The sequence below is a fragment of the Heliangelus exortis genome, chromosome 26 (genome assembly GCF_036169615.1).
Source record: "Heliangelus exortis chromosome 26, bHelExo1.hap1, whole genome shotgun sequence".
NCBI classification, from domain to species: Eukaryota; Metazoa; Chordata; class Aves; order Apodiformes; family Trochilidae; genus Heliangelus; species Heliangelus exortis.
Genome location: NC_092447.1, coordinates 1894201 through 1913951, shown reverse-complemented (window position 1 = coordinate 1913951; position 19751 = coordinate 1894201). Strand labels below are relative to the sequence as shown.

At 56.5% G+C, this 19751-nt stretch overlaps 1 protein-coding gene and 1 long non-coding RNA gene across 3 annotated transcripts; both read left to right on the top strand.

The window, feature by feature from the left end:
- Positions 1-837: 837 nt before the first annotated feature.
- Positions 838-5683, top strand: LOC139807730 (uncharacterized). The gene is made up of 4 exons (XR_011730663.1): positions 838-1157; positions 1331-3249; positions 3427-5339; positions 5604-5683. It is a non-coding gene; the product is annotated as an uncharacterized lncRNA (long non-coding RNA).
- Positions 5684-13053: 7370 nt separating this feature from the next.
- On the top strand, positions 13054-18818 carry THY1 (Thy-1 cell surface antigen). 2 transcript variants are annotated; one of them, XR_011730649.1, is made up of 5 exons: positions 13054-13171; positions 15516-15597; positions 15726-16061; positions 16723-17248; positions 17656-18818. XR_011730649.1 is itself a non-coding variant. In XM_071769031.1 (4 exons), exons 2-4 carry the CDS (start codon positions 15561-15563, stop codon positions 16833-16835), a joined length of 486 nt encoding a protein of 161 aa, XP_071625132.1. In that variant the 5' UTR covers positions 13054-13171; positions 15516-15560; the 3' UTR covers positions 16836-18818. The 2 variants fall into 2 exon arrangements, 1 of the variants encoding a protein (XP_071625132.1); XM_071769031.1 differs by having other exon boundaries at positions 16723-18818.
- The last annotated feature ends 933 nt before the right edge of the window (positions 18819-19751 follow it).

Below are 19751 nucleotides of genomic sequence, written 5' to 3'. Positions count from 1 at the left end.
AGCCTGAACTTCCCTGCGGGGAGAGCCTGGGCTCTGTGCAGTAACAGGGGGGTCCCCTCTGAACCCGTGACCGGAGGGAGGGTCCAGGCTTGCCCCTTTAATTGGAAGGACAGAGCGAAGGCGCTTAATTGTGGCGCAGGCAGGGTGACCCACCTGTAGTCAGGGCTTGGAGTCTCTGCCTGTGTGGCTGCCTGTCCTGCTGCTGAGCTGCCAGCCCCATAGCTGTGGTGTGTGTCCCGAGTTGTGGAGCCCTGTGTCCCCAGAGCAGCCCCAGCTGCCTGTAAGCAGGGCTGGGGAGGCTGCTTTATCCATCCATCCATCCATCCGTCAGGAACGAGCCCTCCCTGGCCCTTCAGTGGGTGCAGGTTGAGGAAGAAGCGGTGTGCCGGAGGGCGCAGTCGTCCCGCCTTGGGCGCTGCTGCTTTTGGCTGGGGTGAGCTCCCCGCAGTCGGGGTTTAGGTCTCTCCCTGGGCTCCAGAATAATCAAGAGGTGGTGTTGTGGTGGTGCAGGCAGGAGGGCCAGCCTGTCAGTGGGGTGTCGGCCGGAACCTCGTGCTCCTGCATGGGGCTTTTTGGGTGTGCTGAGGTGAGGGGGAGCACCCTGTAATCAGGGCTGTGCGTGCCCCCTGTGCTCGGCGGGAGGTGCTTGGAGGGACCCCCTGTAACCAGGCGGGTGCCCCTGTGCCCGGCCTTTCATAGGCGTGGGGCCAGGGGGTGTGGGGCGTCGTTCCCCAGGCCTTTGGCCATGAAGCTCAAGTGCATTGCTGTAGAGTCTCGTTCCTGTTAGTGTGGGGAAAGCCAAGCTCCCTGGCTCCCTGGGTGTGCGTTCACACGCCTGTAAGCAGGCTCTGGGTGTGGGAGCCTTTGTGCTCAGCAGGCAGCCTGTGTGGGGCTAGTGCCCCATTAGCAAAAAGAGAAAGAGAGAAGGAGCCTGTGTTTGGCCCTTGGGACCAGGGCTGGGCTGTAAGTGAGAGCCTGGCCAATGGCCTGACGTCCCGGGCGCTTTGAGATGGAGGCAGCGGCTGGAGAGCCCCGTAAGCCGGGGAGTGCAGACTCCTTGGCCGCTGCTTCTTTGCGTGCCCAGCTGCATTTGCCCAGGGTTCCCGCCTCCGAGCCCCCCTCCAGTCCCAGATGGACCTCGATGGAGCGTCGCTTTGGTGAGCTGAGCTGAAGGGGGGGGCTTTGGGGGGGGGGCTGGGATATGGTGCTTCTGTGGCTCGGTGCCTGGCACCTTAGGGAGGTTTCCCTCGGGGCTTTGGGGTTGCTTTTTTCTTCAAGCAGGGGAGTTGGTTCTTCTGCAAGGCCTGAGTGTGTCTTCCTACCTTGGCAGCACGTGGTGCAGAAGAAGGAAGAGCGTCGAGGCAAGAGCATCGAGACAAGAGCGTCAAGAGTGAGGAAGAAGAGGAGCGGCGCTGGGCTGAAGAGGAGGAAGGGGGGGAGAAAGGCGCTCTGGGCAAAGCGATATCTCGGTCAGCAGGGTGACTGTCCCGTAAGAGCATGGCGGGCACCTTTGGGGTGCCCTGGCCGCCTTTGTGCTGGGCGACCTCCCTGTAAGCAGGGCTGGGTCTTTGCTTTTGCTGTTGTTGGCCTTTTTGGCCTCTTGCTCCTTTGGCTGTGCGGAGCGAGTGGCAACCCTGTAAGGAGGGAGAGAGCCACAGTCTCTGCACCCGAGGGGGAGAAAGGGAGCTTGCCGGACCCCCGGGCCCCCCCGTAAGGTGGGGAGGGCCCTTTCCCTGGCCCCCTCTTCTGGCTCAGTATGGCTTTGTGCCTGCTGGTGGCCTGGCCAGTTTGACCCCCTGGAGTCAGAGTGGGTCACAGCCTTTTTCCCTTGGTGTACTCAGTGTAGCCCCTTGGCATGTTGAGGCCCCTTTGGCTTCCATGCTGCCCCTATAGCAGCTCTGAGGCTCTCCTCTCCTGATCGGTGGTAGGGTTGTCTCCCCAGACATTGGCTGCGCCGGGCTCGTTCTCCCTTATGGGAACTTCTTTTTTCCCCTGTGTGTGCCTGTGTGTGTTTGTCCACGTCTGTGTTGGTATGAGAGCATGACTGAGGTTCCTGTTTAGGCCCCCTACAGTGACTGCAGCGTACTTAGCCTGAACTTCCCTGCGGGGAGAGCCTGGGCTCTGTGCAGTAACAGGGGGGTCCCCTCTGAACCCGTGACCGGAGGGAGGGTCCAGGCTTGCCCCTTTAATTGGAAGGACAGAGCGAAGGCGCTTAATTGTGGCGCAGGCAGGGTGACCCACCTGTAGTCAGGGCTTGGAGTCTCTGCCTGTGTGGCTGCCTGTCCTGCTGCTGAGCTGCCAGCCCCGTAGTTGTGGTGTGTGTCCCGAGTTGTGGAGCCCTGTGTCCCCAGAGCAGCCCCAGCTGCCTGTAAGCAGGGCTGGGGAGGCTGCTTTATCCATCCATCCATCCGTCAGGAACGAGCCCTCCCTGGCCCTTCAGCGGGTGCAGGTTGAGGAAGAAGCGCTGTGCCGGAGGGCGCAGTCGTCCCGCCTTGGGCGCTGCTGCTTTTGGCTGGGGTAAGCTCCCCGCAGTCGGGGTTTAGGTCTCTCCCTGGGCTCCAGAATAATCAAGAGGTGGTGTTGTGGTGGTGCAGGCAGGAGGGCCAGCCTGTCAGTGGGGTGTCGGCCGGAACCTCGTGCTCCTGCGTGGGGCTTTTTGGGTGTGCTGAGGTGAGGGGGAGCACCCTATAATCAGGGCTGTGCGTGCCCCCTGTGCTCGGCGGGAGGTGCTTGGAGGGATCCCCTGTAACCAGGCGGGTGCCCCTGTGCCCGGCCTTTCATAGGCGTGGGGCCAGGGGGTGTGGGGCATCGTTCCCCAGGCCTTTGGCCGTGAAGCTCAAGTGCATTGCTGTAGAGTCTCGTTCCTGTTAGTGTGGGGAAAGCCAAGCTCCCTGGCTCCCTGGGTGTGCGTCCACACGCCTGTAAGCAGGCTCTGGGTGTGGGAGCCTTTGTGCTCAGCAGGCAGCCTGTGTGGGGCTAGCGCCCCGTTAGCAAAAAGAGAGAGAGAGAAAGAGAGAAGGAGCCTGTGTTTGGCCCTTGGGACCAGGGCTGGGCTGTAAGTGAGAGCCTGGCCAATGCCCTGACGTCCCGGGCACTTTGAGATGGAGGCAGCGGCTGGAGAGCCCCGTAAGCCGGGGAGTGCAGACTCCTTGGCCGCTGCTTCTTTGCGTGCCCAGCTGCATTTGCCCAGGGTTCCCGCCTCCAAGCCCCCCTCCAGTCCCAGATGGACCTCGATGGAGCGTCGCTTTGGTGAGCTGAGCTGAGCTGAAGGGGGAGGCTTTGGGGGGGGTGGGGGATATGGTGCTTCTGTGGCTCAGTGCCTGGCACCTTGGGGAGGTTTCCCTCGGGGCTTTGGGGTTGCTTTTTTCTTGAAGCAGGGGAGTTGGTTCTTCTGCGAGGCCTGAGTGTGTCTTCCTACCTTGGCAGCACGTGGTGCCGAAGAAGGAAGAGCGTCGAGGCAAGAGCATCGAGACAAGAGCGTCAAGAGTGAGGAAGAAGAGGAGCGGCGCTGGGCTGAAGAGGAGGAAGGGGGGGAGAAAGGCGCTCTGGGCAAAGCGATATCTCGGTCAGCAGGGTGACTGTCCCGTAAGAGCATGGCGGGCACCTTTGGGGTGCCCTGGCCGCCTTTGTGCTGGGCGACCTCCCTGTAAGCAGGGCTGGGTCTTTGCTTTTGCTGTTGTTGGCCTTTTTGGCCTCTTGCTCCTTTGGCTGTGCGGAGCGAGTGGCAACCCTGTAAGGAGGGAGAGAGCCACAGTCTCTGCACCCGAGGGGGAGAAAGGGAGCTTGCCGGACCCCCAGGCCCCCCGTAAGGTGGGGAGGGCCCTTTCCCTGGCCCCCTCTTCTGGCTCAGTATGGCTTTGTGCCTGCTGGTGGCCTGGCCAGTTTGACCCCCTGGAGTCAGTGTGGGTCACAGCCTTTTTCCCTTGGTGTACTCAGTGTAGCCCCTTGGCATGTTGAGGCCCCTTTGGCTTCCATGCTGCCCCTATAGCAGCTCTGAGGCTCTCCTCTCCTGATCGGTGGTAGGGTTGTCTCCCCAGACATTGGCTGCGCCGGGCTCGTTCTCCCTTATGGGAACTTCTTTTTTCCCCTGTGTGTGCCTGTGTGTGTTTGTCCACGTCTGTGTTGGTATGAGAGCATGACTGAGGTTCCTGTTTAGGCCCCCTACAGTGACTGCAGCGTACTTAGCCTGAACTTCCCTGCGGGGAGAGCCTGGGCTCTGTGCAGTAACAGGGGGGTCCCCTCTGAACCCGTGACCGGAGGGAGGGTCCAGGCTTGCCCCTTTAATTGGAAGGACAGAGCGAAGGCGCTTAATTGTGGCGCAGGCAGGGTGACCCACCTGTAGTCAGGGCTTGGAGTCTCTGCCTGTGTGGCTGCCTGTCCTGCTGCTGAGCTGCCAGCCCCGTAGTTGTGGTGTGTGTCCCGAGTTGTGGAGCCCTGTGTCCCCAGAGCAGCCCCAGCTGCCTGTAAGCAGGGCTGGGGAGGCTGCTTTATCCATCCATCCATCCATCCGTCAGGAACGAGCCCTCCCTGGCCCTTCAGCGGGTGCAGGTTGAGGAAGAAGCGCTGTGCCGGAGGGCGCAGTCGTCCCGCCTTGGGCGCTGCTGCTTTTGGCTGGGGTGAGCTCCCCGCAGTCGGGGTTTAGGTCTCTCCCTGGGCTCCAGAATAATCAAGAGGTGGTGTTGTGGTGGTGCAGGCAGGAGGGCCAGCCTGTCAGTGGGGTGTCGGCCCGACCTCGTGCTCCTGCGTGGGGCTTTTTGGGTGTGCTGAGGTGAGGGGGAGCACCCTGTAATCAGGGCTGTGCGTGCCCCCTGTGCTCGGCGGGAGGTGCTTGGAGGGACCCCCTGTAACCAGGCGGGTGCCCCTGTGCCCGGCCTTTCATAGGCGTGGGGCCAGGGGGTGTGGGGCATCGTTCCCCAGGCCTTTGGCCGTGAAGCTCAAGTGCATTGCTGTAGAGTCTCGTTCCTGTTAATGTGGGGAAAGCCAAGCTCCCTGGCTCCCTGGGTGTGCGTCCACACGCCTGTAAGCAGGCTCTGGGTGTGGGAGCCTTTGTGCTCAGCAGGCAGCCTGTGTGGGGCTAGTGCCCCATTAGCAAAAAGAGAAAGAGAGAAGGAGCCTGTGTTTGGCCCTTGGGACCAGGGCTGGGCTGTAAGTGAGAGCCTGGCCAATGGCCTGACGTCCCGGGCGCTTTGAGATGGAGGCAGCGGCTGGAGAGCCCCGTAAGCCGGGGAGTGCAGACTCCTTGGCCGCTGCTTCTTTGCGTGCCCAGCTGCATTTGCCCAGGGTTCCCGCCTCCGAGCCCCCCTCCAGTCCCAGATGGACCTCGATGGAGCGTCGCTTTGGTGAGCTGAGCTGAGCTGAGCTGAAGGGGGAGAGGGAGTTTGGGAGTTGTTATAATTTATTTTCTTCAGGGTTTTTTTTAAGACCTTTGTTTGTATGGTTTTTCTGCACCTCCTGTTAAGCTGTCAGGTTTGGTTTAATATAGTTCGTTGGAGCTTTTTTTCCCTTTCAGAACTTTTCTGTTAGTCTTTTACTTCTTTAGTGCTGAAAATTCTTGTCTACGTTATTTTAGGAATGTCTCCTTATTTTTTATGTTTTTATTGCAGCGTTTTTAAAGGGCAGGTAACAGCAGGATTTAACCTTCCAGAACATCTTTGTCAGCGTGTTCCCAGAGCAGCAGGTCTAACTTTGTTCATGTTGAGTGTTTAATAAAAAGTATTTTTTGAAACTCGGTGTTTTAGTTGTATTCATATCCTACATTTTTCTTTCTTATACTATTACCATTTTTTTGCATCCTTTTAACCTTGCAGTTATTTATATCAATTTTTTTTTTTATGTCCCATGTATTTCTGTGTGTCATCTGTGGTGTCAGAAGGTCCCTCTAGCTGATATTGCAGTAGTGTAGGGGCAATTATTGACCACAGATCTGGGCCAGCTTCCATCTATGTGGAGGAGTTCCAGTCCATATTCTGGCCCTCCTGTCTGAGTGCTCTATGCACTTATCCAACATTAAGTTGTTAAATCTTTAAAAGCAATACAGAGTAATTAGGTATGTAAATTGTCTTAAAAGAGCGGGAGAGTAAGTAAATTGTAGTTAAGTTCTAACTGGCCTGCTCCCAGACTGCTTTTGCAATATATGTTTAATCAAGTGCTGTGTAACTTCAGAGCCTGGAATTGTTCAACCTCTCTGAAGTTACATGGAAAGCTCTCTTTCAGTTAATGTTCAGTTTTTGCAGTAAAAACTTCTTTTAAGTTTATTTTTGGGTAGTTCTAGTAGTGGGTACACAACTCTACACTCCCAGCTCTCAGTACCATAGAAGAGGACCTTTGAGCAGAGGTTATCCCAGTGTCTGGTGTCCTTTGCTTTGTCCTGAAAAACAGAGTTGGGAATAAACCCAGTGTTCTGTGAGAATGACTTTTTTAATGTTAATATGCTGACAAAAGGGGCTTTCTGTCAGTCAGGTCAAACTTAAAGTGTGTTTTAAATGGAAGGTCCTCAGCTTGTTCAGCTACCAGCACCTTATCTAAAGCAGCAAGGTGACAATCATGATGGAGCTTGTTTTCTCTTCAACCCACAACCCAAAGCTGCATTTAAGGTTTTAATCTTCCTAAGGGAATGGTGGTGATTGGAGCTTAGTTAAGGAAGGTTTTTCTGCCAACTTGTGCATGCAAATTACAAAGTACACTCCATGCAAAAGGTTGTCTTGGAGGGAATATGTTTGAAATCTTTTACAAGATATCAATAAAAGTTCACTTTGGGGCTAGTTTTCAAAGTTTAAGGTTACTAACACTGTATGAATCAGACTTGGACCAAGTCTCCAACTAAATTTTCCCCAAACCTTTTTTTTACTGATAATTCAGCTCTGGACATTTTGGTGGGTGCTTGGGTAACTCCACTACTATTATCTAAGTTTATTTTTTTCCCTTTCCCTCTAATTTTTCACTTTTTCCCTGTCTTTGGGTTTCTCTTTACAAAAGCTCAGTAATTCCTTTTTATATGCTATTTTACTGACAATATGTTTTAGAGATCAGTATTTGAAATCAGAGGCCAAAAAAAAAAAAAAAAAAAAAAAAAAGGAATTTCTTCAGCATCTCTTTTCTGTGGTGAAACTGATTCACAGAGTTAAGAACTGATAAATTTCCTGTACCTGAAAGAGGCTATAGATGTGGGGATGGGGCACTTGGACTTTTTATCTGCCTCCATAAACAGGAGGTTCTCCAGTCTTCTAAGCCAAGAGAGGTAACAGTGGGTTAAAACACGATTTCATAAGTGCTTGAATTTTTTCCCTCTGCTCCAATGTGTCATTGCAAACTGGCAGGAATCACAGAGCAAATCAGAACAGCACCAGTCTGGTTGCCTGGCCAGATGTGGCTGGGAGGCTGCTGCTGGTTTTGTGGCCTGATGCTGAGAAGGGTAACACAGAGCAGGACTTTGCCCTGGATAGAGCTGGGATCAGGTGTGGGGCAGGCAGTGCTCTCTTCCCCCTTTGCCCAGGATGTCCTTGGGGTTAGGAGGGCTGAGGGACAGTGTGGGATTTCTGGTTTGTGTTGGCTGCAGAGAAGGCAGGGAGCAGGAGGAAGCCCTTCCTGGATCAGCTCTGCTCCATGCTCCCTTTGTCCTGGCTAACAATGGGAGAGATGAGAGCCCTGGAGCCGATGACACAAACCCCAGAGCAGGGAGCAGCTGGGTGGCTGCTAAAGGACTGCACTGTGTGTGCTGCAGCCACAGCCCCTGCCCTTCCAGTGCTGCCAGGGTGAGGGCTGGGCCTGGGCATCCTTCTCTCTACAGACCTGAGAGTCTGCAGCCTCCATGTAGAACTGAGCTGAAAAGGAATCTGCTAGAAGCCTGCCTGCTTTTATTTAACCTCTGTCTTTCCAGAGTGAGGAGCTTTCTGGCTGGCTTGGAGTACAGGGAGACCCTTCCAGTGGCTCTTCCCTGGAACAATCTGCTGACACCTGCCTGGTGAGAGTTAACCATCCTGGCCTGACAGTTTCTTCATAAATAAGGAATGCTAATAAACAGTTTCCATTCCTTAAGGCCCAGCAAGTAGGAGGAGAAAATCCAGGGAAGCTATTTCCGTGTTCTGTATCTTGCATTATTCATCTCCTGAGACAAGAAAGGAGGAAACCAGGCTGGGGATGGGGAGCAGCATCACTGCTGTGCTCTACAGCCCTTTCTCCAGCATATTTCTAGGAGGCTTCTTTCCCACACAGGTAAATTTCCCCAAAACAAAGGGGCATAAAATTGTTCTGGCAATCAGCTGCCTGTCTTGGGCTTCTAAGGCTGCACAACCTGGTGGTAGCCCCCATGGGAAGCCCCTTTGATTGCCATCCTAAGGGGAGGCAGGTGGTGTGTCACAGGGTAAGGTGTTCAGATGGTACAGGGGGGGTTTCACCCTTTGAACTGACATCTTCCAGTTTAAACTCTGTCCCTCTTAACTCTCACATGAGGAGCCCATGGGATGTGGCCCCTTTGTGAAGAGGTTGAATACAGGCTCTCTGAACACTTCCTCTGCAGGTAAGAGATGTCAATCTGCAAGGTCTGAGCTGGGAGCTCAGTTCTCTGCTGAGCCTGCCTGCTTCAGTTGGCAGAGATGTTTCTTCTTTCCCCAGGGACAAATCTCCCTCCAAGTTCAGCAGAGATCAGGTTTGCAGGGCATGGTGCAGAAAGCAGTTCTCCAATCCCAGCAATGTGGGGAGGGACAAAAAAAATGAGCCCTTGCTAAGAGCTGGCTGCACTGGGAGGCAGCAAAGAGAAAGCTGGAAGAGGCAGCAAAGTGCTGCTCCCACTCAGTCTGGGGAGAAAACGGAGCAAGCAGTGTGCTTCAGTCAACACCCTCTTCCAGGCTGAGCTGGCTCCTAGTGTCCTGTCTGGCTCCCACAAGGATTTCCAAATCTCTTCCAGGAAAGTTTTAGTGTCACCGGGCAGGAAGGGCAAGAGGCACGTGGAGATGGTCACCCACACCTGCAGATGGACACTAAGCAGCCAGGGGAATTGCTCTGCTCTGCTCTGCTCTGCTTGGGCTGGAGAGCTTCCCTGCTGGGATTTTGTCTGGCTGCTGCCACAGCCAGCAGGGTGGAGAGAGAGGTCTTAGAGGAGACCTCATCACTCTCTACAACTCCCTGAAAGGAAGTTGGAGCCAGGGGTGGGGGTTGGTCTCTTCTCCCAGGCAACTCTCAGTAAGACAAGGGGAGGTTTAGGTTGGATATTAGGAAGAAATTCTTTCCAGAGAGGATGATCAGACATTGGAATGGGCTGCCCAGGGAGGGGGTGGATTCTCCATCCCTGGAGGTTTTTAAGAAGAAACTGAATGTGGCACTGAGTGCCATGGGCTGGAAACCACAGGGGGGAGTGGAGCAAGGGTTGGACTTGATGAGCTCTGAGGTGCTTTCCAACCCGGATGATTCTGGGATTCTGTGGAAGTCAGCAGTACCAGATAAAGCAGGGATTTACTACTGGGGATCCTACACTGTAGTAAATACTCATTGCTAGCAGCCTTCTAAGGAAGCCTCCTGTGCAGGCAAGCCACCACAATGAGCAGTTGGGCACAACACCCCCAGTCTGGGGCACTTTTCCACAACTGGGTGTGAGCCCAGAGCCAGGATTTTCTGCCAGCCAGGGTGGGCAAGCAAACAGGGAGGAATGGAAGGAAGTGAGGCATGTTGCTGCTGACAAGTCTGTCAATGCAGGGCCTGGAGCTGATTCCTCACAGGCACTTCCTAACCCTGCATCACTATTAGACTGAGGTCTTGAGTCTCTGGGGTCTTTTTGTACCCAAGACACAGCCATAAAACAGGTAGAGGCTACTAAGGAGAAGCCCAGCCCATTGCAGACAAAACTCCCTGGCAGAGCTGGGGCTTTGTGCCAGCCAGACATCTCCTTTGCTAGGCTATTGTGGCTGCTTGAAGCACAGCAGACCCCAGCCTGGTGCTGCAGCAGGATCCCTGCTTGCCCCTGTTTTCTGTGTGCTGCATGCAGGAAGGAGGGGAGCACAGTCTCCTCCACCCCTGCTCTGTGCAGTAGTGCCACAAAGCCCATGGGCTTCATATCTGGGCCATGCTACATATAGCATCCATGGGGCCTCACGGGGCTCCCAAGAGCCATTTTGTCTCCAATCAAGGGCAAAGCTCTTCTGCAGCCTCCCTTTCTTGTCCCTCAAAGATAGGGTGGGAAGCAGCAGGGTTTGATTTAGAGTACTGAGAAGCATGAATTCTCTGCAGCTATCCTGGAGCTCTGAGGCCTGACCAGTGTGCCAGGAGGAGTGTGGAAATGCAGGGGCAAGCACTGCACTGCGAGGCAGGGGAGCATTTCTATCATCCAAGCCAGATCAATAGCACAGATTCTCGGTTGTCCTCCCTCTCTCCTCCATTCTGCCAGCTCTAATGGCCTCGGAGAAGGTGCCAAGCGTCTGTCCTCAGGTCCTGGTAGCCTCATGTCCCCTCTCAGCAATGAGCAGTGGGGCAGCAAATGGCTGCTGTTAGGGAATGGCTGCTGCCTGGGCATCCTGCTGCCACGTCTTGCAGCAGGACCTGGTGATTTCTGAGCAGGAGAGAGAGGGAGGGACTCTGCTTCCCATGTTTGGGGGTAGGCTGGAGGCAGGGGAGAGAGATTCCTCTTGGGAAGGATGTGCACCTGCCTTTCCCCTAGAAGAAGGGCATCCCCTGGAGCAGGATGTCCTTGCGGCAAGGCCAGGTTTCAATTGCTGCAGCAGCACCCGACACCGGAGTCGTGGTCCCCTTCAGTCCTTCTGCTCCCAACCTGCCTCTTGCAGCTACTGGGAGCAGTGATGTCCCTGACACACTCCAGCAGAGCAGAAGGACTCTCCACATATCCTGGCTTTCTCTCCAGACAGGAGCAGTCTGGCTGATCTGAGTTCCTAGGAGGGTTGTCTGTGCCCTGCCTGTATCTTCCTGGCTGTCTGTTCTGCTGCATCGACCCACAGCTGCTGTGCTGCACTATGTCTGTTTGGCTATCCTGGTGTTTTTGCTTGGCTGGCTGTTTCTCTGCCCAAAACCTTCCATTGCAAATGGCTGCCTGTCCCCCCCTCCATTTGTCTGTCTGTCATTATTAGATTTGCTCCTTCCCACCCCTGTCTTTTCCTTCAGCCACTACCCAGAGGTCAGTGCATTAGGTGTGACTTGAGGACTGATTTTCTCTGGTTTGTGGAAAGCAGCCAGACTGCAATCTGCAGTGAAGGGACGATCCAGCTGGAGAACCTCTGCAAGGAGCCTCCTCCAAATACCTAGGCAGGATGTTCACTGCCAGCACTGCCCAGAAACTGCACAATCACACCTGCCTCTACAGCACCACCAGCCAGGAATTTAAAGGGAGCTGAAATCTCTTTGCAATGGGACTTGTGCAGCTGCATGCCTTAAAAAGCCAGTCCTCTGAGCTTGAATTCCCTGGTTGCCTGTGCTCACATATCTGGGGGTGAGGGTGGAGATGTGGAAAAGGTTGTGGGGATGTGAGGCTAGATGGAAAAGGAACCTGTGTGTTTGCACATGTGTGCACATGGTTGCGTGAGCTGAGGTGGGATGCAGACTGCTTGTTTGCTGGTTTTTTACAGCTTGACAACATAGCAACAACGTTTCTTGTGTTTGTCTGCTGGCATTGCATTGACCTGCTTCCAGTCATGTTTGTGGTGGATTTCTTTGTCAGTTTGCCATTCTTTTAACCTTGTCCTTAGCCAGCACTGTCAGTCTGTACCGTCCTGGGTCTCTGGTGTGGTTGTGTTGCAGTGCACATGCAGCTCTTTGTGACCCCACAGTCTGGGTCCATTCCACACCCAGCTGCCACAGCTGATGGGGTCAGGCCTTTGCCCTCCTCATGGCAGCACACTGGGAACCCTGCTGCACACCCCCTGGGCATCACACAGCCCCCCTCAGCCAGCCTGGGTGTCTGGCTCTGCTGGAGCCTGCAGCCCACATGGTGAGTGAGAGGCCAGAGCCAAGATTTGGTAGGGTTAGCAAAACTCTGTTGCACAGCCACCTTCCAAAACCTCAGCACTCAAATGTCACCTGGGATCAGTTTCTGCTGGAGCAGAATATGACTTTTCATATCATCTTTCACAGAGCCAGCCCTTTTTACAGAGCCCAGCCTCAGGGTGTGGGAGAAGGTGAGGACAGAGCAGGTTATCCTGAATGCCTCTGCTCCTTCTTGGAGAGTCTTGGGACCCAAAACCATAGGGAGAACATCTCCCCAGTGCTACCCTCCTATTACCTCCACCTTGCCCCAAGAATAGGGAAGAGATCTTTAGCCAAGCTGCTCTCAGGGTCCAAAGATGTTTTGCCTGTGCAGAAAGCAGTTCTGCTTAGCCCCTTCCCAACCATGCAGTGATGGGAGCCTGTGGGGGGTAAGCCCTTGGTTGTGTCCTCACTGCCACCACCCCTGGGCCTAAAACTTAAGGCTTGTGGCCAATGGCATCACAGACAGAGCTGCAATTCCAGCCACCATTTCCCACCTGAGGGAGACCTGTGTGGCTTGGGTCTTTGGTGACTTGGTGCAGACTGAATTCATTGGGCACCTGGGCATTACATATCTGGGGAGAGGGGATACTCCCTCCCTCCTCAGCAAAGCCCAAGCCAAGCTCTTCTTTCCACTTCCAGTGAATCCATCTTTCCCAGGAAAACAAGTTCTACATTGCAGGGGGCAGACAGGGCTTGGCAGCTCTTCTGCAAAACACAAAGTTCTCACAGCAGTGGGGATCTCTTGCCCTTTCCAGTTCGCAGAAAGAGGAGAAAGGGAATGAAAAGGGGACCAAATGGGACCCCCTGTATGGGTGTGTGCCCCAGCCCCGCCAGGCTGAGGGGTCGTACTGGCGGTACCCTCATCCCCGCCCGAGGGGCTTCCCTCCTCCGGGACCCCGCACCCCACCCGCGCCCCAGGCTTGGGCCGAGTCCCCCGGGGACGTGACAGCCGCATCCCGGGGCAGGGGCAGCCCCGCAGAGACAGAGCCCCCCCCCACCCCCCCACCTCCACCTCCCCCCACACCGCAGGGCCGGGGGCCGACCCTGCGTGACGCCGCCCGGCACTGATTTGCTGGGTCCGCCCGCCCATCCCTTCCCAAACTGCGGGATCGCCGCACCGCCCACAGCCCCACCGGGCAGCGCGGGCAGCACCGGACAGCGCTGGAAGCCCCGGCGGCAACGGGCAGCACCGGACAGCGCCGGGCAGGTAGGCACCGACCCCCACCCCAGGCAGCCCCCTGCCCCCGCAGCCCCCCACCCCGGGCAGCCCCCAGCCCCACCATCCCGGCTCCGCGCTGCGGCTCCGCCGACCGGGCGTCCCCCGGGGGTTGACGCGACCCTGCGGGACGGCGCGGGGAGGAGGGTCCGGAGCCCCCAGGGGGGGTCGGCGAGGCCGGGGAAGCCTCGTGTTCCTGCCCGGCTGGCGGGATGCTCTGCCCGAGCCCGGCCGCCGAGGAGGGGCTGGGTGTGGAGGGTCGCGGTCACCGAGGGAGATGCTCTGAGCGTTTTGGCGTTGGTAGCCGATGCTCCCCTGCTCCCCTCCCCTGGAGGATGGGGACTGCGGCACGCCTGTGCGCACGCTTGTGCCGCAAGCCTCGTCCCGCTCCTCCGGTTGCCACACGGTGCCACACGCGTGGCCGAGCCCTGCGCGGGGGGCAGCTGGAGCCCCGACCCCTCCTGCCCCTCGCAGAACTCGGGCAGAGGTGCATCCTCATCCTGCCTCGCTGCTTTTCTCTGCACACCCGCAGGCAGCACGCACACACCCCACAGGCCCCCCCCCCCCCCCCCCTTTTTGCAGCCACTCCCGAGCGCTGCCAGGGGCTCAGCCCGTTCGTCTGGCTCTCTCTCCTCTTCCCCGATGCCAGCCGCTCTCCACGGCCTGTTTGTCATCCTGGTGGGCACATTGGGGTGGTCCTGGGCGGGTGGTAGAGCCCTCACAAGAAAGCTTTGGTCTGCGAGGGCTGGAGCCATCCTCTGCTCCCTTCACAAAGCCTCTGGAATCACGCAGGAGCAAGAATTACCTGGTTAGTTCTGCTCCTGGCAGCACTGTCAGGAGGAGAGGAGGGCTACGAGGGATCCAGGGGCTTGTGAACTCAGAGCTTAGGAGATAAGAATGCTTTTATACATCGATGGGGGAAAGCCCCCCCTCTCTGGGAGCTCATTTGCACTGATTTTCTGGAGGAAAGCTTGACTGTGACCTAGATGGTGTCCCAGGACATTTAAAAAGGATGAGGTGGCGCTGAGAAATGACAAAGAAAGGTACAGAGGCCAGTTTCTAGGACCCCAGAGGAGACTCAGGATGACCTCCATCAAGCCTTTGCCCCCATTCACAACCTCTTGGTCGGGAAGACCAAACAGAAGGGAGATTTTTTCCTGGCTAGGGTTCAGGTTTGTGGACACAGTCATCTTCCACAGCTTCAGAGTGAGCAAATGGTTTTGGTATTTCCTCTCAAAATGTTATATGAAAGACCAAAAAAATGCTGAAAAGACATTCCAGTTGGCTGCGGTGCAGGCACTTCCCAGCTCTTCCCTGGATGCTTAGCCAGGCTCAAAGGGAGTAAATTATGGGTCTGCTGTCCCCTCTGCCAGCCTGGAGACCCAAGGGGGGGTTAATTCACCTCTGCTGTTGGACCTGGCCCCACATCCCCAGTCTGCAGGACTGACTGCAGAGTGCTCAGGGTGTCCTTCACCCTCTCCTTCCATTCCGCATGTCTGCAGCTGGATGCCCCATGTGGCTGCTTGGTTGGGCTGCAAATGTTTAACTGATTCCTCTCAGCTGGATTGGACTGTCAGCACCCCTGGGGTTTTGACAGCACATCTTCCATCCTTGTACCCACACAGACCAGGAGGCAGCCTAAAGGGAGGGGGGCACAGGGCTGGGCACTCAGGGGGGACTCTGTGACCCCAAAACCCTTCTACCCTGTGGCTGGGGAAGCTCAGCTCAGCCCCTGGAGACCCAGTGGCATCCTTCAGCAGTCTTGGCTCTCTGTCCAGCTGCTGTGTCCTCCCTCTTTCTCGATGCTCTTGGCCCCTTTCCCTCACTGCATTGCAATGAGTCATCTTTGCTGAGCTCACCCGCTGGAGCTGCAGGGGGGCTGGCAGGATGGGTACCCACTGGTGCCAAGGGAGGGTCCCTCACCTGGCAGCACAATCACCATCAGCCACAGTCCTCTGGACACGGTGGGCAAGCAGCAGAGTGCATCCTGATTTCTCCTGTCTGTCCCTTGATTGGGCACCCAGCCTGGTGGAGGGGAAGGCAGCACGCACAGGCCCCATGGCAGGCAGCTGGAGGTCTGTGTCATGCTCTTTTAATGTGGGGGATCCAGACAGGGGAGAGAGAGCTGGCCTGACACACACTGCCTGGATCCCTAGCGTGTCACAGGGCCAGCTGGTCCCTGTGCAGTGACTCAGACATCACGATGAGGAGCAGGCTGTAGAGCATCATCTGTGCAAGGAGAGGCCACCTGCCCACCCGTGCCCCGTGTGCCCATGTCTGCACCACCAAGTGCCCACCCATGTGTGCCTAACCACCTCTCTTTCTCCCTGTCCAGGCTCCCTTCTCAGTGACAGCTACAGCTGGGCACCTCAGTGGAAAGATGAACCCCACCGTGGGCATTGCTGTCATCCTGACAGGTACAGCTGGCACACACACATCACCTCTCTGCTCTCCAGCCCAGAGCAGCCAGGCAAAGGCCAGGAGGCTGCACAGGCACCCTCAGTGCCCACTGTTCCCTCTCTAATCCCCGTTTGTCTCTCCCCAGTTCTCCAGGCTGCCAACTGCCAGATGATCAAGGACCTGAGTGCCTGCTTGCTGGGCCAGAGCCTCCGGGTGGACTGCCATTATGAGAACAAAACCAGCAACCCCCTGACCTACGAGTTCAGCATCACCAAGGACAACAGGAAGCACGTCATCCACAGCACCATCAGCGTCTCCGAGAACATCTACCGCAGCCGAGCCAACGTCACCATGCACAAGAACCTGGTGTGCCTCTACCTGCAGGGCTTCACCACCAGTGATGAGGGGGTCTACATGTGTGAGCTGAAGGCTACCAACGATTACACTGGCAACCAGATAAAGAACATCACTGTCATCAAAGGTGAGATGTGCTACCTGGCCTCAGTCCCCCCCTCCCACCTGCTTCTTGATTTCACGGGGCCAGTAGAGGAAACCATGAACCCTCTGGTGTCCCAAAATCCTCCCTGAGAGCCATAAATGTTTCCCAACCCTTACATGTCCTTCCTACTGCCAGGAGAGCAGCCAGCCACACAGATACCCTCAGTCTGCCCCATCTCAGACTGCTTCCCCTTGCATTCCTTTGGCACTGCCTTGGGCACATTGCCCTGGTGTCATCCCATAGGTGATGCTTCATAGTCAGTCCCAGCAGAGGGGACAAGTCTGCTGGTGAAGGACTGAAGAGGCATCTGGTCTGGAGCAGGAGCACAGTGGGGATTTTCCACACGCATCCCTCAGCATCATCCTCTAGAGGCAGAGCCCTTTGTCATCCCTTGTACCCATCCCCTTGTAACCTTGGTGAGGCACGAGCAGGGTTGTTCTTCCTGGTGTCTCTGTGCCCCTAAAAGCTTTGCTACTGGGCACAAGGAAGGAGGGGAAACAGGTGTGGAGCCAGGATGGGACTTGCTGCACTTTGGTGTCAGAGCAAAGGCAAGAAACTGAGTCCCCATAACCCTTGGAACACCCAGCCTGAAGCGTTCCCTGTTCCTGAGGGATTTTCACTCTGCCTCTTGTCTCCCTCACAGACAAACTGGAGAAATGCGCCGGCTTCAGCCTCTTGATCCAGAACACTTCGTGGCTGCTGCTGCTTCTCCTTTCCCTGCCTCTCCTGCAAGCCGTGGACTTCGTGTCCCTGTGAAACGAGGAGCGCGCACCCGCAGGCACCCGCACGCACGCAGGCGCACGCACGCACACACCCGGTACCCCAGCCCACCCGCCTCCCCCTGCCAGAACGCAGCCCCGGGGAAGAGAAGCTGAACCATTTGGAACAAGGGGAACCTCTCTCTCTGTGTTATCTCTATATAAGCCGTATATCTAACGCTGACCACTGTCCTGTGCCCTGTGCATCACACGCACACCTGCCCCGCTCCGAAGCATGGTGGCTCTGCTAGGCAGCACTGCTTCCCCATCACACCTCCCCGCTGGGCAGGCTGGCTGCTTTGCTCCTGCTGGGAATACTGGAGACTCGGCCCCACACACTTCTCCCGACCCTTTAATTGTGGGGGTTTGCCTGTTCTCAAATGGGGGAAAAAAACCCAGCTGGATTGGCAGGTAAGAAGAGAGAGAGAGGTGATGCGAGAGGGTGTGAGGGGTCCCCTTGCTGGGTGCTGTGCCCACAGCCCCTGGAGGAGATGGGGCTGCCAGCATCCCCAGCCCACCCTGCCCTCATGGCTTACTGGTTTCTCAGCCTGCCTCCTCGCCCTGAGTCACCCCAAGCTGCCGTGACTGGGAGGGGACACCAGGCAAGTCCTGTCTTAAATCAAGCAGGAAGAGACAGAAGGAGCAGGGGAGGCATGGGATGATACTGGACCTGGGCAGGTTGGGAGGAGAGAAGGGAGCAGGTCCTGGAGACACCCAACAAATGCCCCTGCCTCCTTCAGGCTCTTCTAGGGCACTGGGAGGGAGCTCCTTGGAAGTGTGCTTTGGCAGCAAGTTTTTCCTAATCTGTTTTTTTACAGCTGAGCTGGAAGTGAGGCTTTCTCCAGACATCGTCAGGTACCTTTGGGTTGCCTGAGCCCAAGACACCACTTGATCTCCCTGGGGACCAGCCCTTAGCTGTGACGAGAGCTGCCAGCACCCGCTCACAGTGGAGGCAAGCAGAGCCTCTCTGAGCTAGCCACAGCCCCACCTTCACCCCAGAGGCTCTCAGAGCTGCATCCAGGCAGGCTGATGGGGATGGGTCTTCCCTATGAGAGTGTGATCCCAAGGTCACCACAGGGATCTCTCACTCTGTCTTCCCCAAGGAAACATCTGGGAGCTCTGGATCCTTCCTCATGGCACACGTCCCGGTGCCTGGACCCAAGGAGGCTTAGCAGCCTTCCTCCAGTGCAGTCTTCCACCAGTCCCTGGGAGAAGCCCATGTGCCTCCTCCCATCTCCCTCCTCCCTTTCAGCATTTCCCTGTCTCCATTTAAGAGCAGAAGAGGGCCTGAGGGCAGCCCAGCTGTTGGCCACTGCCTCCTTAAGTCCAGGAGCTTCCCAGGGGTCACCGAGAGCTGGGAGAAGGATGCACAGCTCACCTCTGCCAGCCCAGCCCTATCCCCATGGCCCTGGGGACCCCGGGGTGTGGCACAGAGGTAGGGGAAGATGCAGGCAGGACCCTCCTTGTCCCTGGGGTGAACGCCAGCCCCACCTGAGCTGTGCCACCGCCGCTGAGCGCCATCCACAGCAGCAGCTTCCCCCCTCTCCTCGCTCTTCTCCAGACCCCCTGAGCTGCCTCCTTCTCCCCTGCCTGTTCCCTGCCCTTTCCTGCCTGCTTGCTTGCTGTCTAGTGCTGCTGAGGCCGTGTATAGCTGAGGTCTGGTGTCACCCAGCTCCCTGGGCTTGCTGGTGAGCACTGGGGCAGGTGCAGAGCTCAGCCGGCAGAGCGCGGATGCATCTCAAGTCTCTTTTTTTTTTTTTTTTTTTTTTGGTGAACATTTATAGTTGTTTCCACAGCTTGTCATAAAAGAAATTCTGTTAAGGGGAAGGGGGGGGGGGAAAGAAAATGAAAAAAAAAAAAAAAAAAAAGAAGAAAAAAATATAGAACCCTACAAAAAGCAACAACGACAACAAAAAAAAAATCCCTTTCCTCCAGGAGTGTTCCTCTGTCTGCACAATAAAACCCTAGGTTGTGTGTTGGAGCCGTGTGTGAGGCGGTGGGGCAAGGGGCCATGGCAGGGTAGTGAGGGCAGGGACAGCCTTTGTCCTCACCCCCCTGGACAGGGGGGACGTCCTTCCCAAGCAGCTCCCACCGTGCCCCCCTCCAGGCCTCCAGCAGCCTGGACCCTGTGGAGTGAAGCAAGCAGCAGCCAGACTTGCCTTTCCTGGGGAGGGTGAACCCCTCCTGGAGCACAGACCCCTGCACCCAAGACTTTTGTCCCCATCCCTATCCCCTCTTGCTCCCAGAGCCACCCATGGAAAAGCAAGGTAGGTACAACTGAGCATCATGGGCTGGTCCTGGCCCAGCCACCCTCCAGGGTGGGAATTCCTGGGGTGGGAGCACATGTGGGAGAGGGGCTGGGTGTTCTCCTGCCCCTGGAGTGGTGTGTCTCTCATACTAAGGTCCTTCCTGCATGCCCATTCCTGAGTACTACCTCTGAGGGTGCCAGGGGCTCCCACATCCTCCAGAGCATCTGGAGCAGCCATGTCCTGCTCCCTGCCCAGGACCAACATTCCATCCTGAGAGGTGGGGACTGCAGAACACACTCACCCATGGATTTGGGAGTGGGGCCTCTTCACCATCCCCTAACACCACCCTGCAGCAGCCTCCCAAAGTGACACCCAGACGCGTGGCCCTCCCTGTTTAAGGGCTGGAGCCAGGCAGGAGGGAGGAAAATGCCACCCTAATTGCATCCCTCCTAATTATCCTTGGCAGGTGCTCACTGAGTCACAGCCGCCCAGGTGCCGTGTACAGCCAGGCCACGCTGTCCTGGGTGGGTCAGGCATGAGGGGTGGGTGCTCCTGTGCCTGCATCACCAGCTTAAGTGATGCCAGCTCCATCTTAAGGGGCCCTTTTCCCTAAGTCTTGCCTCGAGGGGAGCAAAACCCAGACCACCTCTTCCCTTCACCTTGAT

Bases quoted from the DNA above. Each gene is read 5' to 3' on its own strand.
- THY1 (XM_071769031.1), top strand. From the start codon at position 15,561: ATGAACCCCACCGTGGGCATTGCTGTCATCCTGACAG. The intron at 15,598-15,725 runs GTACAGCTGGCA...GTCTCTCCCCAG, and splicing joins CATTGCTGTCATCCTGACAG to TTCTCCAGGCTGCCAACTGC. The intron at 16,062-16,722 runs GTGAGATGTGCT...TCTCCCTCACAG, and splicing joins GAACATCACTGTCATCAAAG to ACAAACTGGAGAAATGCGCC.